This window comes from Thunnus maccoyii, chromosome 11 (genome assembly GCF_910596095.1).
Source record: "Thunnus maccoyii chromosome 11, fThuMac1.1, whole genome shotgun sequence".
Taxonomy (NCBI): domain Eukaryota; kingdom Metazoa; phylum Chordata; class Actinopteri; order Scombriformes; family Scombridae; genus Thunnus; species Thunnus maccoyii.
The window spans coordinates 6279932-6297924 of NC_056543.1; the positions used below are offsets into that span (position 1 = coordinate 6279932).

General features: G+C 38.2%; 2 protein-coding genes across 3 annotated transcripts in view; one reads left to right on the forward strand and one right to left on the reverse strand.

The window, feature by feature from the left end:
- The window catches only part of LOC121907575 (ly6/PLAUR domain-containing protein 1-like), a 28239-nt gene extending 17109 nt beyond the window's left edge, over nt 1-11130 (forward strand). For both annotated transcript variants that reach the window (XM_042427211.1, XM_042427212.1), the window contains exon 3: nt 8713-11130. In XM_042427211.1, the coding sequence (XP_042283145.1) occupies nt 8713-8954 (242 nt within the window). In that variant the 3' untranslated portion in view covers nt 8955-11130. The remainder of the gene's footprint in view (nt 1-8712) is intronic.
- A 6-nt stretch (nt 11131-11136) lies between these two features.
- Nucleotides 11137-17993, reverse strand: part of gpr39 (G protein-coupled receptor 39) — a 42406-nt gene continuing 35549 nt past the window's right edge. The window contains exon 2 of the mRNA XM_042427210.1: nt 11137-11979. Within this exon, the coding sequence (XP_042283144.1) occupies nt 11480-11979 (500 nt within the window). The 3' untranslated portion in view covers nt 11137-11479. The remainder of the gene's footprint in view (nt 11980-17993) is intronic.

The following is a 17993-nucleotide window of genomic DNA, read 5'->3' on the forward strand; positions in this document are numbered from 1 at the left end:
ATAGCATTCTGCAAGAAAACGTTTTTTTTAGTTTTCTCAAAAAAGTGCATTTTTGAGATAGGAGGTTTTGCTCTTTGGCCATCAATGTAAACTATTAGTGATCAATTATTAGAGGAATCAAAATTGGACATAATGTAATTATCTTTAGATTAATTTCATGTCAATTAAATGCAATTGTATGTAAAAATAAACTAGCACACACCATTTAAATAATAATAAATAAAACATTTTTGTGCAGTTTAAATATATTTAAAGTAAATTAAGTTATTTCTTACTGGTTTTAACAGATGACATCACATCACCCCGATTCTGGCTTTTCTCCGTTGACTCTCTGTTCGTTTTAGAATTGATTTTAAGATTTTACTGATCACTTTTAAAGCACATCTGGGTCTGAAGCTCCAAGCTACATAACAGATATGCTGACCCCCGTACAAGCCAGGTGGGGTCCTTCTGGCTGTTCCAAAGTCGAGGCTTAAATCTAAAGATGCTTTTTCCATCAGGAACCCTCAACTATGGAACGACCTGCCTGAGGAGATAAGGCTCCGCAGAATCAGTAACTTCTTTTAAATCACTTCTTAAAACCTATTTTTACAGACTTGCTTTTATGTAATGTTGTCTTTAGATCATCTTACTTTTAAACTTCTTTTTTTTTTTTTAACTTTTCATCTTTCTTTTAAACTTTTTATCATCTCTTTATTGTCTTTCTTTGCCTTTGGCCGCCATCTTTTTAAGGTCAGATCTGTTATTGTCTGTCAAAGCACTTTGTATACTTTGTTTTTAAAAGGTGCTATATGAGTAAAGTTATTATTATCATTATTATTATTATTTCTAAGATAATATAATGCTACTAAAATTACTTAATTTGGTATTTATTTGTCTCCATTTCAACTGAACATTTTCTTCAGTTCTGTTGGAGTCAGTTATTCTTCGCCTGTTATTGAAGTATATTTGCTAACAGGATTTAACACTGCGTGCGTCGATATGAAAATTTAATGCTACACTTTTCTCGGCCAGAAGTATCTTGGTTGGAAATAAGTTTTAAAAATCATCTTCAACAAAAAAAAATGTAAAGCTTTAAACAATATTCAAAGCAAAAAAATCTGGAAAAGCCAGTAAAGGATTTCACACCTTTTCTCAAAGACACCTGCAGATTAAATAAACCTTTAAGAGAAACACAGGTGGAAAATGATCCAGTTAAAGTCTCCTCAGTCACCATGTCAGCCTGCTGAATGTGATTTTAAATCCTCACACAGCGACTGTAGAAGATGCAGTTCATACAGTAATTCTAATAAGTCAACCCGAGGCGAGCTGTGCAAACTGTTCCTGCCTTTGTTGGAGTGTTTTTCTTCTTTTTTTTTTAACTTTTAATAGAGCTGCAGTAGGAGGACTCCTCGTTCCGGAGGTAAAAATCTCATTAATTTTTCCCAAAGACAATGACTCACAGTTGGAACTCTTTGACTACTTGGATCAACATGAAACTCTCCTTTGTTAAATAATTAGTACAAAAGTGTTGGAAAATATCTGATTCTGATTGATTTTAAAAAAACAAGACTGTGTAACTTCAAAGCAGAAGTTAACTACGACTCCCAAGATGCATTTCAGCAAAAAACATTAAATCACCGAGCTTAAAATTCCGTGATGTGCACAAATTAAAATAAATATTCAGCTTAAATCAATTCAATTTGCAACAACGAAGCATTTTGAATTCATTATCGCTCTAATTCGCACCTCTGACTGGCTTTGGCTGCAGAGGCTTATGGGTATTGTAGTATTTAGAGCCGTCTGCCAAAACGGTGAACAAAACACGATTTCTCGGAAAGGAAGTTGAAACCATTAAAACTGTTAAGCCATAACTTAAATCTATATGATCGTACGTTACCTCAAAGAGTCTTGAACACACCTGGAAGTGTTTCCACTCGTTGAGGATATCGTTGAAAGGGAAAAACTGAAACAGGAATACAGAAAAACACCAGCAGCTCCTCACACTTCACAACTCTATTACAACACTGACAGTGTATCAAAGCCGTTAAAAGCCGCCGCGCAGTCATGAAGCACAAACAGGTGAATTCAATTATTTTCGGCTGATTAGACCTCTTCAGGACTGTTTGTTCATGTTCAAACTGTGCTTGAAAACAACTACAATAAGTGGGTCTGCGGGTCTTTATAGGGCCTGAATACAAGAAACAGCTTGTAGTAACACAATATTGTAAAACATGAGAAAGAAAGAAAGAAAGACAGACTGAAGGGTAAATCTGTCTTCTTAGCGGGATGCTGTGATAAAGATGTGTTGATCCAAACCTCTTTTATCAGCTCAATTATTCGGTATTCCTTTAAGTTTCCTGACAGATGTTTCAAATAGAAAGTAATTGGCATCAGTCTGCAGCATGTCTCTGCACATTTCTTTCCTGTTCTGTTTGTTTTTAGACGTCTCAGCTGCTACCGCTGAACTCTAAAAGACATGAAACACTGTATTAAGTCTCAAGCTGCTGTAAGACTAAATACTGTTAGCTTTTCATTGGATAAAAGCTGCACTGGGTAAATTGTATGCTTCCAGTTAAGTTATGTGCCTGAGTGTTTATGTTACCTGCCTCACGTAGTGCGCAGTATTGGTGATGAAGATGAATAGTTTTATTTTCTTGTCTGGCCATGTACGTGACCCATTATCTCAAGGAATTATTCAGACATGTTAATCAACAACAAACCGACAATTCTGGCATTTAAACCCACAAACATCCAACAGCACAATACATCAAAATCATCCAAACTCGATAATAAACAGCCCACAAACAACACTCCAGAAGATATCCAACAATGGAAATACAACAAATATACAAACACAGCCCCATAAGCATAAAACACAGTATACAAATCCAAACAAAATCTACATATATGCATCCATTAATGTTGAAAACCGTACATCTGTTCCTGTTCATAGACAAATAATCTACAATCCATAAAGAATAAAAGTCTGAGGATTTTATCTATCAAGTTATTTTTCTGCCCCGTCCCATCCCAGCACTTCTGAAACGTTTCCAAACATTTCCAGCGGACATTGAAACAACGACTGAGCCGGAGGATCCTGTAGGCGTGAGGAGTAAGAGTTGAAATCACTAAAATGCAATTAAATTTCCTATTGATGTTGAAGCGTTGAAGCAGCAGAGACATTTTGACTTGCAGGGAGCATTTTTTCATACGTTCCCCTCACATCTGACATCATAACAGGATAAAAATAACAGAAAATCATAAAAAGCATGACGTGACCACTGAAAATAGTCAAAAATAAATTCAAGAGCTGAAGGGAGATTGTGTGACGTCATTCCAACCAATAAACACCAATGAAAAAAAACTGAGAAGACTTCACTTCTGACAACTGAAAAACTATGACAGGTATAAAAAAGCTGAACTAATATGAGTATGTATGAAGGTTGGTGAATGGTTTAAAGTTTCTGTGTGAAACTATGAATGAGAATAAAGAGTTTGAACAGGAGTTTGCTTCGCACACAGAGAAATGTGGTTGGTAAGTGATTGTTTGAGGTGATAGAAGCCATCAGATCTGTATTCTCTGTCAGCGGCACGTTTACCGCACCTCATTTTCCACTGACTACCCGTGTTATCACCTCATGCTATTTTCCAATTACTGTTTGAGATAAAAAAAACCAACAGATTACAGAGCCAATTATGAAAGTAGGGTTTTCTTACTTTCAGTTATTTCACATATTTGTTCCACAGTTTCCTTTTTTCTCCATAATGTTAATGATCATTTTAGGGTTTTGAACTGAAAACATCAGAGATCCATTGAAACAGTTAAAATTAGAGATTTTATAAACACAATGTGAGTCAACGTTTAATCTCCAGATTTTTGTAATATGATGGGACATTTCCTTCCAGAGCTTTGCAGCATTTCACACTTTTTCACATTACTGCTGGATTACTCAACACCTTCTGGGAGCCCCGCTGATATTTCTTGGTTCAGGAGGTAGAGCGGGTCGTCCACTAACCGCAGGGTTGGTGGTTTGATCCCTGGCTCTTCCTGTCAAAGTGTCGAAGTGTCCTTGAGCAAGACACTGAACCCCATGTTGCACCCGATGGTCAGACCATCAGTGTGTGATTGTGTGTGTGAATGGGTAAATGAGAATTAGAGGAAAAAATTGTAAAGTGCTTTGTCCGTTAAGATAAAAAGGCGCTATATGCATAACTGCAGTCCATTTACCCTTTGCAGTGTCTGGGACACGGGAGGATGCACAATTTAAATGGACATGTAGTTCTGCTGGTGTTACTCTGCCTCTATCTGTTGCACTCGGGTGGAGATGAGAGGGAAACATTAAAAGGGTTATTGGAAGTTCATGAGCTCATATCTAAATTTCTTTGAAGTTAAATGTCAGCTTCCCTCCAGTAACCTCACAAACAACTTTGACATGTTCCAACAAGCTTTTCAAGTAAATCATTACTTTACAGAACAAATTAGGATTTTAAAAAAAAGGAAGTGGCTGGTGGTACGGATTGCTCTGTGCCAGTAGTCCTTTTATTGTTGGTATTTTTTGGAATTAATATACATGCACATTGGTATTGATTGTGCAGGATCATGTGATCAAATTCAAATTGTTTCAAAATGGAGGAACATTTTTGCTTGCAGGTGATACACCAGTCCTTCCCATGGTTTGGGTTAAAATGGTTTGGATTTAAACAGAAAAACCACTTGGTTAGAGTTAGAGGAAGATCATGGTTTGGGTTAAAACAGTAAAATGCTGAAAATTGTCCCGTGTAACAGCATTAAAAAGCCTGATTTGACGGTAAAAAATGTCCAGTTACATGTCTACAAGAAGTCCGGCAATAAATTCCATTAACCTGTTACGTACCAGTAGAACAAACTACTATCAGCACAGAAAACCAGTCCAGACTAACAGCCTGTGGACTACTGGTGTCCAAAGAATCCCGTTTGGTGTCAAAAGCTGGTAAACTATTGTACTAATCTATGTAATCTATGTAAACTTCACCCACATATTTGGCCATGTGAAATATTAAAATCATACTGGATTGGCGTGAAATAAAATGTATTATGTTCATTTCTATGAGTTCAGATGTAATTAGGTGTGACGCCTCCTGAAATAACAGATCAAAAGGACACATATTTACCTAGAATACTGACAATAAGTTCTTTGAAAGTAATAACAAGAACTTGGAGGCAGAAGTGAAGCCCAACCAGAGATACTGTACATGGAAATAATGAGTTGAGCAGATTAAAAACACAGAGAAAATCAGATAAAAAATCTGAGGCAATATTGAATGTTTCGAAACAAGATGGGCTAAATGGCTGAGCAATCATGGCGAAATCATGGAGACAACAGATGAAATCAAAGAAGACATATTGTGCGTTTTTTTGGTTTTCTGTTCATTGTATACTGTTATGATGTCGGATATCTATGTTAAACATGGTCAAAGGTCCAAAACTTGAGTTTAACATACACAGAAATTCTCCCTGCAAGTCAAACACCAGGGCTTCAACCTGCTCCAAACGTTTCGCTCGCAACATTTTTTTCCTACTTTGCTGACGAGCTGCGTCCGCTCTGTAGCCTTTGTTGCTAAGGTTGTTGCTAAGGTTGTTGCTAAGGTTTTTCTATGTGTTGTTCAGGTTGTCCACTCTCATATTTTGAAATGGTTTCAAGCTCAAACATGTACAGGTGTATTTGAGAAGTTTCCATTTCGAGTAATGAATGAGAAAAAGTAGTGAAATCCTACTACTACTGTTTGTTGCATGGTTTGTTGACGTAGACTCTGGAGCCGCTGGAAGGCGGGCCTTAAAGAGACAGAAGCTAAAACGGCCTGTTTCAGACGGAGGCTGAACCAAGGCGCTGCATAAAGAGCCAGAATAAGATAAATAAGGAGTATTTTCAACTGTAAATATGCAAAGATATTCCAGTAGAGCCCCAGAATATAAATATAGACCTGGAAATGTGCATGATACATCCTCCTTTAATGTATATGGGTACATGTTGATGGGTGGATATGTATTAATGTGATTATATGTTTGGCATGCCTACACAGACTTGTGTGTGTAGGTATGTATTGGACCCATTTTTCTCTCTCTCTTTTGAGTTATATACAGCTATTTATATTTTTGATGATCAGACTTATCACTATTGCATATAAAATACTTGAAACATGATTAACTGGGGGTAGTGAACCCAGCATGAACATTGTCGAGGAATTTAAATAATGTTCAATAATGTATTTTTAAAACAGACCCCTGCTCTGGCAACTGAAATGGTCACAGTTGCTATTCAGAAGAGCTTTGAAAATGGAAATGGATTTTAATAAAATATAGTTCTGAGAATTTTTCTTTCACCAAAACTACACATAAAAGCCTCACATTCATTTTTGTACATATTATCTGTAAATAAATCAGAGTCCAGTCAGAGTCTGAGGAGAAAAATGTTCAATCATAAAACATTTATGCACAAAAACTCACAAAGCCTCAAGATCTTTGGAGCTTTTCATGGCCACAGATGGATCCACAATAAATCAAGAAGTAGCACTGAACAAAATATGCACAAATGTAATAAAGAACAAGTTACAAACAAACTTCTAATTAATAAATAGCTAGGTAGTTGCTGAATCAAGGATAATGATATGTGATTGATAATAAAAGGTTACTTTGTTATCTATCTATCTATCTTCATGTAGGTTATCAATCTATCTATCTATTTTGTCATCCTGCTGTGTTTCTGTAATTTTGCTTTCTTGGTCTCTTCTGTACAAACATCTATTTTATGTCTGTGCGTCCTGGAAGAAAGATCCTTCCTCCGTGCGGAGCCAGAACAGAACAGGAAGGTTTTGGCATTGAAAACAAAACCTGAACTGAAAAAGGAAACATTGGCATTGAAACTTGAAAAAGTTATATTTGCACTGAAACAAGTTCCACTGAAAAATAAAACACGGATATTAAAAAAATATAATCTAACAATCTTATGATCTTATTGTATTTTGATTTTTTTTGCATTATGATGGTTTTCAGTGTCAATCTTCAGATTTTTTATTCATGTCTGTCTTTTTGATCTGATTTTTTTTGTTTGTTTGTTTGTTTTTTCCACCATTTAAGGATTTTTTGTGGAGTTTTTCCTTATTTGAATCGAAGGTTTAAGGACAGAGGAGGTTGTCTGTTATTTTATGTTATATGATACTAAATATAAACAAGGAAATGTTGATGTATTTGGGAAGTCGTAAAATGTTTATACTGAACATATGAATGAAATGTTCAGTGACCACATATTTTATTGTTTGCTGTTGCGCTGATACACTGCCATACTGATCAACCGACCAATCAGAATGCAGTCGTCCCTCTCTGTCTCCCAGGAAAGCGATAGAATTACAGCATTATTAAACTTTTAATGGTTATGTTTAGGAACTGGAAGCATTTGGTTACAGTTACAGGAAAGTTTGTGGTTTTAGTTTAATACAGAAAAAAAAGTCTGCAGTGACTTGAAGCAAAAATGTATTGACATTTAAATGAAACCATGATCTTTCACTAATCAAAGGGATTTTGTTGCTTAAAACTAACAACAAGCAGGGCTCAGACTATAAATGTAGAGCTTCATTCATTTAAAAAAAAAAAAAACATAATCCAGGCAGTGATCTGCCAATGCAATGCAGTTAGGAAAATAATTTAGTATACAAATGTAATTTCTACTGCAGGAGACACAGTTGAGCCAAGTGGCGGTCTGACACATGAAGAGACTTCAAACACCAAACTTGTGTATCTCCAGTCATGAAACATGTCATGAACAACTGCACAGTGTTCAGGATGGATGCTGCTGTGGGACATAACCAGCTGTGTTACAGTCCACACAGTAAATCACTACACTCTAGTGCTGGTTACTGCTTTGGCTGCATTGAACTTGAAGTTAAGTTTTATCTATAAATTTCTTCAGCATATAAGAAGGGAAGTCACATCCACTGAGACCAGCAGTTGTTTCCATTTTATTTACCATGTTTAAATCATACTAGCTGCTCATACCTTTAATATTCTCAATTCATTTAATTTCCTTCTTGTGTCTATATGTTTATTTATATTTGACATATCTTGAATGGTAATATTTGCATTCTCTCTCTTTCCATATTGTTTACTCATATCAGCCTATTTTTCACAGTTTGATCAGGTTGATCTATTTATCTAAGTTTGTTCTTTTTATCTATTTATCTGATGGTTTTTTCATTTAATTTATTTATTTATCTTCTGTTTTTTGTATATACTGTACTTATTGTAAATAATATACCCAGAAGACACATCCAGTCATGTGACTGTCAGTAACAGTTTTGCACTAATAGCATCAAAGTATCTATCTAAAACACAAGATGTAAGATTTGTTGTAGTTTCCCTCATTCATGGACTGATTATACAATGACAGTTTTATGCAAATTCTTTAAGAGCTTCTTCAGTGTTTTACAGACAACAAAGACAGCTGAGTGTTAGGACTGCTAACGGAGCCCAATGATATGGAGATGTTGAAAATCATGTTTCCCTTTAAGCTTGGATCCCCTTGATGAAATAATATATCATATTTATCCTCAATTACAGGAACAAATCTCACAATTTCTCTTTGTTCTCGCTCTCTTTCACACACACACACACACACACACACACACACACACATATACAACCTCTAATCCTCTGATTATGAGCCTAACGCTCCCATTTGTGTCGTTTTTTTCTTTCAGGGATACACTACCGCAAATCCTGCGCCTCATCAGGAGCTTGTCTCATAGCTTCTTCTGGCTACCAGCAGTTCTGCACCGGCAAGCTCAACTCAGTGTGCATCACCTGCTGTAACACGCCGCTGTGTAATGGACCACGCCAGAAGAAACGACCCCAACCGTCCGCCGCCATTACCCTGACCAAACCGCAGCTCCCTGTGTTTTCCCTTTTCATTCTCCTCCTGCTGTCTTGCAGTCTGTGCTGACAGACCTTCACACACTGAGATGAAAATGTTGCACCTCTAACGGTAGAGAAGACCCGAACTGGAACTGTATTAACTGAGACAGATGAAGAATGCATACTTTGAAATGTGAGGACGCTTTGTATAGTATTTGTTCTCTTCAAGCTTGTTTTCCAAATGTCAAAAAAAAGCAACAAAAACAACACTGCACTGGCAGGTTTGATCATCTCATGCTGGAGCTGTGTGAGGTGAGGCGAGGTGGAGGACGCTGCTGTGGATGAAACTTCTATATTTTGTTGAGAAGCAGTCAACTCGTTCTCGTTTGTCTTTATTTATTATACTGTAAGATGAAATAAGACATACTGCAGGGAAGAAGAATTCATCATTCATTCTCTGAGCCTTAGAAAAAATATCTCCAGAATAAACAACTCCGTGATTTATTCTGTATAAATACAATTATGTGGAACAATCAACAGTTGTATGAGTATTTATGAACTGAAAAAGATGTATGATAATGATAATGTGTTATATGTGAGACTGGTTAAAGAAAACTGCAGTCTGGATAAATACTACCAGATAAAGAAAAACATACCAGAGATTATATTAAAGCCACCTACAGCTATATTATATTATATTATATTATATACCACCTAACAGGTATAATAACATCATGTTTGCAGCTTTTCTTCCACTAGTTCTGTAACAGCTTTTGCAGTCTGTTCAAAAATGCTGTAGATAAAGCTTGTTAATACACGCAACCTCTTTGAAACTACTTAGCACATCTTCTTTACACCCTCTAATAACTGAAATCAATACAGTTTGCATTGAGGTGGAGGGACAGTAGTGCAGTAAATGTGATAGTATGAGGAATTTTTGGGAATTTTGCACTGTGGCCACTTTGGACTTTATGACCCTGAAAGAAGTTCTAACGTTATCCTTTTAGATATACTTGTTACCTGTGATTAGGGAACCAGGTGTGTTTTGTGCAGTGATTTGGATGTACAGAGATTATTTCAGGGCCAAACATATGAGGTGATGTGATGTGCTAAAAAGTTGTATGTAATCAAAAAAAAAAAAAAACGGTCTGCTTTGCTGATTTGAGCAGTTAATGTTGATAAGTGATTTGATCTTAAAGGTACTCTGTGGAGTTTTCTTGTAAAGAAACACGGTTTTGTTTACATTTGGTGTTCACAAAAAGACATTTAGCGTGTACTTGATGCTTTTCTTTCCTCATAAAAGATTCGCGAAGCCAGTTTTTTAAATATTTCGAGACATGCTTTGCTTACGTCCATGTTTACATTAGCTTACTTGCCCGTCTTTGCTGATGCATTGCTGCGTTTAATGCTTCACCGCCACGACTGTCAGTGCTATGATGTCACATAGTTTACATACAGACAACTGAATACTGTGATCAAAGACGGCCCTAGTTGATGATATGCTTATGGTTTTGTCACTCTTTGGGCGTTTTCAAACCTAAAGTTAACTTGCTCTGGTCCGAATCAGTTTTTTTTTTCACACAGCGAAAAATCCAAGCGAACCAAAATGCTACAGGAGCTGTTTACCTCAAACTTGCAGAGTTCGCCTAATAGTTGTGTCGGATTGATGTTGGATCACATTTCCACCACATACAAACCGCTCCAGAGTTCATTTGGGTCCAGACCGAGACCACCTCCTCTAAAGGGCCTCCTTGCGGTTGTTTTGGTCCGGACTGGAGTGCGATTACTGTGTTCAGATCTGCTCAAACAAATTGCACCACAGAGGAAGACAAACTAGAGTTCGATACGACTGAACTAAAGAGAACAGGTCTGAAAACGCCCTTAATGTCTTAATACCTTCTCTACGTCAACAACATGCAGTTTACTACTCCTTTATTTTTTACATCCATCAATATATCAACTTCACATACATAACTGCATTACATCATTGGGACATCTGATTGGTTATTCACTCAAAGCATAAAATACCAGTTGATTCCAGTGAAAGTTGCTCACCGAAAATGTTTTTCAGGCTTTTGCATTTTTACAGACGTCATCTGGCTCCCCGTACACGTGAAACTGTTTTGAATGGCTCTTCAAGACTTTTTATTGGACCTTAAAGAAAGTTTTATTCATCATTTCACAGACGTTTCTTTTGTAATGATTGTTTATAGAAAAAAAAGGTTTCGGGCTGGTGTACATCAGCGATGTTCCTGAGCCGTCTTAACATTGTTCTGTAGTCCCTCTAGTGGTCACAAACTCCACCGAGTATCTTTAACTTTCACCTTTAAGCTTCATTCCTAACTGAATATTTGAGCTTTTGTACAATCATGTTCTGACTTGATAACAAATGTCTCTCTGAGAAGTCCCATCGAGCTTTCTGTTGTGCCAAATTGTCAGCTGAGTGTGATCTGTTATGGAAATTTCTAACTTAACTCTTTGTAATGTGTTTACTGTGTCTAAGGAATATCTGTATATTTGTTGCAGATGGCACAGCACAAGAGTCCTTGGAAAAAGCTATTTCTGCCATCTTTGTTTTACTGTTTACTGTGTTGCATTAAATTGTACAGCACATTATACTTCAGTCTCTGATGATACATCTGTCCTTCCTGTGACAGCTGAATCCACGTCTTCCGTCAGGCTGAGAGATTGAGTATTTGAATCCATTCCTGAGTCCCTTTGCGTCTGAAACGTTGTGAAGGTGGGAGGAGCTTTCTCTTGTGAAATCGTGGATTGGTTCCCCCGGCCGCGATGCAGCGACTTGAACAGCAGGGGCCGAAAGGAGCGTGCAGAGGCAGCGTTGGAGCCCTTCACAGTCCGCTTGTTGATGTGTTCGATAGTGAGGTGGCACCGCAGCACCTGCATAAAGACCTCCCTGAACTGCCTGGAGGACAGGTTGTAAAGGAAAGGGTTGAGGACCGAGCTGATGTAGAAGAAACTGTCGGCCACAGGATGGAGGGTGATGTAGCTCCAGAAGAAGGAATCACTCCACTCGGACTTGGGCATGGTGGCCATCATAAGACGACGGATCTGGTTGGGAAGCCAGCACACCATCAAGGACAGTACGATGAGACCTGAGTCAGAAACACAAAAGATGAAAAGAAAGTCAACAAAAAACGTGACTTTAAAAGAATTGTTTGATATAACACTTAGTTGTTTTGTTGCCATGAGTTACATAAGATGATCAATATTCAGGTTTCCATGTTCAATATGAAGCTCGACCTAACAGCTGGTTAGCTTAGCACAAAGATGGGAACCATAGATGTATTGTAGGAACTGGATACCAGGCACAAAGATGGCACCCAAGTTTTACAGACAGGATCTTTTTCATATTGGTCGTCTATTGAGCTGGCAGGCATTGATACATCATACATAACTGCTGTACATACACGTCATGGACAGACAGTGTGTCGCTAACAGAAAAGTGACATTTTCAGGTATGTTTACATGCTGCAGCTGAGCAGCTAATTAGCTACTGCTAACTGACGTCAGCGGTGCATTTTTCCCCGGTGAATGTGTGTTTGCTCACTCATTCAACAATCTAAGGTGCAGGACAAGACGTGTTTTCATGTTTGTAAGTTAGATAAGAAGGAGACTTTAGCAGGAAAGCTAATGTGGGTTGTTGTTCAGAGTCTATGGTCTTGTGTTGTGTAGCAGGATGCAATCAGGCTCAGTGTGACCGTCTCCTCTGCCAATGATAGAACGCCACGTTATCACATTATTCCAGATTTGATCTGCTGCATCGAAACAGAACGGTTCTTTGGGCAAAATCATCAAATCACAGAATTTAAAAAATAAATTTCTATTTTTGGTTTCATATTTTATTTTATTTTTTATTATAGGAGAACACAGGACAAGTGATTTACAGAACAGATGCTATCGTACACAGAAGATTATATTTCATTTGTTTAATCTGTACAAGAAGTTGTTTCATGGAGGGTTTTGCGATGGACTCTTTCTTAGTCTGCTCTGGAAAATTACCCAGAGTGCCTGTACCACACACCTGTGAGTACACTGTGTACACACTGTGCACCAAGTACATTTTGTTTACAATTGATTTAGAAAAGTGAAACACAGCTCATCGACCTCCAGGACACAGGATGGCGTCTCTGGCTGCTGAGCCCTCCCACTGATTTATCTGCCGCGTTTGTTAGTCTTTGAAAGGACTAACAACATCCTCCTTCTATAATGTGGTGTTTATCTCTTTCCCTGCAGTGTTTTTAAAGGGAATAATGCTGTGACTAAACATCCTTTCAACATTCACAAAATTATCTGGCTTGAGGCATCATTTCTGCTGAGGAACACAGATATATCAACACATTTATTTATAATTATTATCCCAATGTCATTTAAGGAAAAAAGAATAAGAGTCAAATGTGGGTGATAAAAATCTCTCTTAGTGTTTGTTTTCACTGGTGTTTATTGGGAGTTATAAGCACCTGTGTGAAGATTTTAGAGGAGTTGCTATTCAGTTGGAAGCAGTGATTCTCTCTTCATGCTAATCTCAAGCGTCAGCAAGCTGTGATAACTGCAGGCCATGTCTGAGTTTGTGCTTTTTCAAAGATGCAGCAGACAGTATTCAGTGGCTGTAGTTAACACTGAGTCCTCCAAAGACATTTCCTCAGTATTTTTGTGGAAATTTGAGAATTTTAGCAACCTGAAGGGCACTTAAATTAGGATTTTTGAAAGGACCAAAACAACACTTTTTAGACTGATCTTCTGTAATGTCTCAAAAGTGCAACTAATAGAGAGGTGTGAACACTGACTATGTTGTCAATGAAAAGCTTTCCTTGCAGCAAAACAAAAAGAGATGTGCTTGTTGGGGAGTTTTAACCAGCCTTAGTGGGAGTAGTATTAAAAAAAACAAGTTACAGGCCAGAATTGATGATATATTCAGGTTTTTTCTCTCGTTCTGGGCAGAGCTTCCAAGACTGTCCCCCCAAGGAAAAAAGGACAGGATCAGTCGTTTATGCGAGTGCCCCAAAACAACATACGTTTGTGTTCACGTGACAGAAGCCCTCTTGCGGCCAGAGTGATTATGAAAAAAGAGGAAATCAGATGACGGTATTATAAAGCGACAAAGTCCATGTAGGGAGGAGGTCGGGGAGGATGGATGGGTCAACAAAACGTCTGACTTTAACACAAGAGAACGCTGCTCTTTTATCTTTTTGACCATGACGACTAAGGTGTCCAAAGTTTAAACGGCTATATTTTTATTCTGGGGCTCCACTGGAATATCTTTACATGATTTACATTTAAATGCAACAAAGCGTTAATAGCGGGCTGCAGCCCTGGTTTTTGTCTTACAGGGAGCATTTTTACATATGTTCACCTCAAGTTTTGAAACTTTGACCATGTTATTTCATAAAAGTACATAAGTGACAGAAAATCACAAAAAGCATAAGGAAGTAGTCATTTTAACCCAAACCACAATGTTTTCTTAAACCTAACCAAACATAAACCATAACATTGTTTCAGGTAAAAACCAAACTTCAAGTCCCCTATTTAGTGTTTTTAATCAGTATACAAACATTTAATAAATGGTTTATAACACACTATAATGTAGTTATAAGCATATTTAAGGACATTTTAAGTGTTCATTAATGTGTAGTATTTGTCAACAATAATTCCACTATGAAGACTAATTAAATTTTATATTATTACAACTGTGTTTTATTATACTGTCATTTTATCTGTTTATACAGCAGCTGGTGCCCACAGGAGGATTTATAGTTGTTGACAAGTACCAAGCACTTATATCTAACAACAACAACTACATTATAGTGTGTTTTAAAGCATTGCATTTTTATGGATGTTACAGTTTCCACCATTTGGTGCAACACTCATCTTTCACAAAGCACTGCAGCCACATGACAGGTCTCAACATGTACAAACACAGCCTCACTGTGGGACTGTGGGGCCAGAGGCCGGTTCCATCAGCCCGCTGCCCTCTACCAGTTAGAAAACATCAACCATCAACCGTTACCACAGCAATGCATGTTGTTGCTTAGCAGGGTCACTCGCAGTTGCCTCATCATCACAGATTTAGTTTTGGACCAGTGGCCTTTAAACAATGCAAACAGGAGGTAATGTCCGTCTTTCCCAACACATCTGCTCTGCTCCTGTCTCTCTCTGCACTCTGACATGAAAACAGTCGACTAAGTATGTATTTATTTTTAATTTTGCGAGATTGCTTCTTTCCATTTCATTCAAAAAAATACAATTCTATATACTGTTTATGCAATCAGTACATCTGGCGTTGGCAAGGCAGGTTTATTTATTCAAAATGCCTTACATGATGCAAAAGAATGAGAGCAGGAATAACAACAATAAAAATAAGAAAAAGACTAAAAAAAAGCAAATAAAAGTAATAGAAAAGTAAAATAGATAAAATTCGATAAAAGTAAAAAAGCTTTCAAAAGGCAGCGATAAGGATAAAATTATGAAGTGCAGCTTTAAAATTTAATAAAAAGCAAATAGATGCATTTTCAATTATGATTTAAAAGCAGTTTGCATTGTTTCTAGTCTGCAAACTTCGGGTAGTTTGTTCCAGATGTGAGCAGCAGCACAGAAGCTAAAAGCAGCTTCACCATGTTTAACTTTAGAAACCACAAGTAGACCAGAAGCAGCTGAGCTGAAAGCTCTGGAAGCTTCATACTGTATGAGAAGATCTGATGAACCATTTATGGACAAGCAGTAATACTTTACAGTCAATTCTTTGACACACTAACAACCAGTTTAGTGATTTTAGGACTGGTGTAGTGTAGTGCTCTGATTTTTTTAGTCTTTTAGGAGTCAAGCAGCAGCGTTCTGGATCAACTGGACCTGTCCAGAAGTCCAGAAGTCCGTTACAGTAGTCCGGCTTGCTAGAGACAAAAGCACGCATCAGTTTCTCCAAATCTTCACTGATTAAAAATGTCACCCGTTGAAAGCGAAGAAGCAAGATGTCGCCTCAGATGGCAGCCTGGGTGTTGTGCTCTCTAGTATTTCTTCTGTTTTTGTTTATTTGTGTGGTCTTCAGTTCTCGCTTTCATATTATTCACCAGGGAAAAAACCGTTGAATATTCAACAGTTCAGTCTACAAACTTTTTCAAAGGTCTTCACACCCAGAAACTTTTTCTGAGATTTTAGTAGGAGGAGCAGCAGCTCTCACAATCAGAATCAGAAATACTGTATTGATCCTGAGGGGAAACTGGGTCATGTTACAGTTGCTCCTAGAAGAGAAATATATATAAGCATAGAGAAATTATAAGAAAAATAGAAATAAAAAATAAGAAATGTGTAAAAAAAAAATATGTGCATCATATTACAGTGTATGTATATGTATATGTAACAACAGTGTAAATAATAAGGCTCAGAAATGGGATCTGTAAATGAGTTCAAGAGCAAGAATAGTATAAATAAATAAATAAGAAATATTAGATGAAATATACAGTATTAATGCAGTATACATATAGAACACTAGAGTATTGCACAGTTGAATTATTGCACAACATTATTGTACTATTAAGTTAGCAGTTGGAAAATATAAATTATTAATAAATTATGGGGTTATGAAGCTGCTGACATGGGTGAAGTAAGTCTAAGGGTCAGTCTATTGACTCAGAGCGTCTGACACTCTGAGGGAGGAGTTGAAAAGTTTGATGGCCACAGGCAGGAATGACTTCCTGTGGTGCTCTGCGGTGAAATGAGTCTTGCACTGAATGTACTCCTGTGCTTGACCAGTACGTCATGGAGTGGATGGGAGACATTGTCCAAGATGATACGTAACATGGACAGCATCCTCCTCTCTGACACTGCCGCCAGAGAGTCCAGCTCCACCCCCACAACATCACTGGCCTTTAGGATCAGTTTGCTGAGTTTTTTGGTGTTTGCTACCCTCAACACTGGCCGCCACAGACTCATAAAACATCCTCAGCATTGTCTGACAGATGTTGAAGGACCTCAGCCTCCTCAGAAAGTAGACACAACTCTTAGCCAAGTCTAGTGTGTTATTGATGTACACTTCCAGGTACTTGTAGTCCTCCGCAATGTCCACATTGACCCCCTGGATCAGTGGGGAACTTTGTGAGGGTTTGGAGGGGATGCAGAAGACGGAAGCGTGCTGGAAGGCTGGTTAAGCTGCAACAGCGATGGTTCCGAACACCGCTCCCGTCATTACATCTGGCGAATGTCCGCTCTCTTTCCAACAAAATGGATGAAATGCTGCTCATCAACAGAACAAAGAGGGATTTTTCTGGATCTGCTGCCCCCGAAACCTGGCTTGGTGAGTTCATCCCTGACAGTATTGTACATCTGTTGGGCATCCAACTCCACCAAGAGGACCTGGAGTTGACGGAAAATGAGGGGAGGCGGAATCTGTTACTACGTAAACGAACGTTGGCGTACGGATGTCACAATGTTAAGGAAAATATGGGTTCCTCACCTAGAGACTATGTTCATCAACTGCAAACCGTTTTATTCACCACAGGAGTTTTCCTCCTTTATTCTGGTCGGTGTTTACATCCCACCTCAGGTCTTATAAACACCTGGCTGACCAGATAACCAGCATGGAGCGTAATCATCCCTAGTCCCTTCTCACTGTCCTTGGGGATTTTAACAAAGTAAACCTCAGCCATGAACAGCCAAAATACAGACCCACCAGAGAATAAATGTCCCACCAGGGATAAAAACACACTAGACCACTGATACAAAATATCAAAGGACGCATATTTCTCTGTTCCTGGTGCAGCTGGAGCTACAGGCCTGCTTTGACTGTAGGAATTGGAGTGTTTCTGAGGCTGCAGCTACACACCTGGACCAACTTACTGACATTGTGACATCTTACATCGGCCTTTGTGAGGACATGTGTGTTCCCACCAAAACTTTCTGCACCTTCAATAACAATAAGCCCTGGTTCACAGCAAGGCAGCTAGCCCTGTGGTGTGGTCACACCAATCAGCTGAACACACTCAAAACTGTGGAGATGACACTTCAGGAGGTGCCCACGAACCCCCCCTGTCTCAGCTGGGATTTCACAGCTGAGACAGTGCTGTGCTTTCTACAATCTCCTAGGACCTGAAGTGGGAGTCCAACATCAACACAGTGA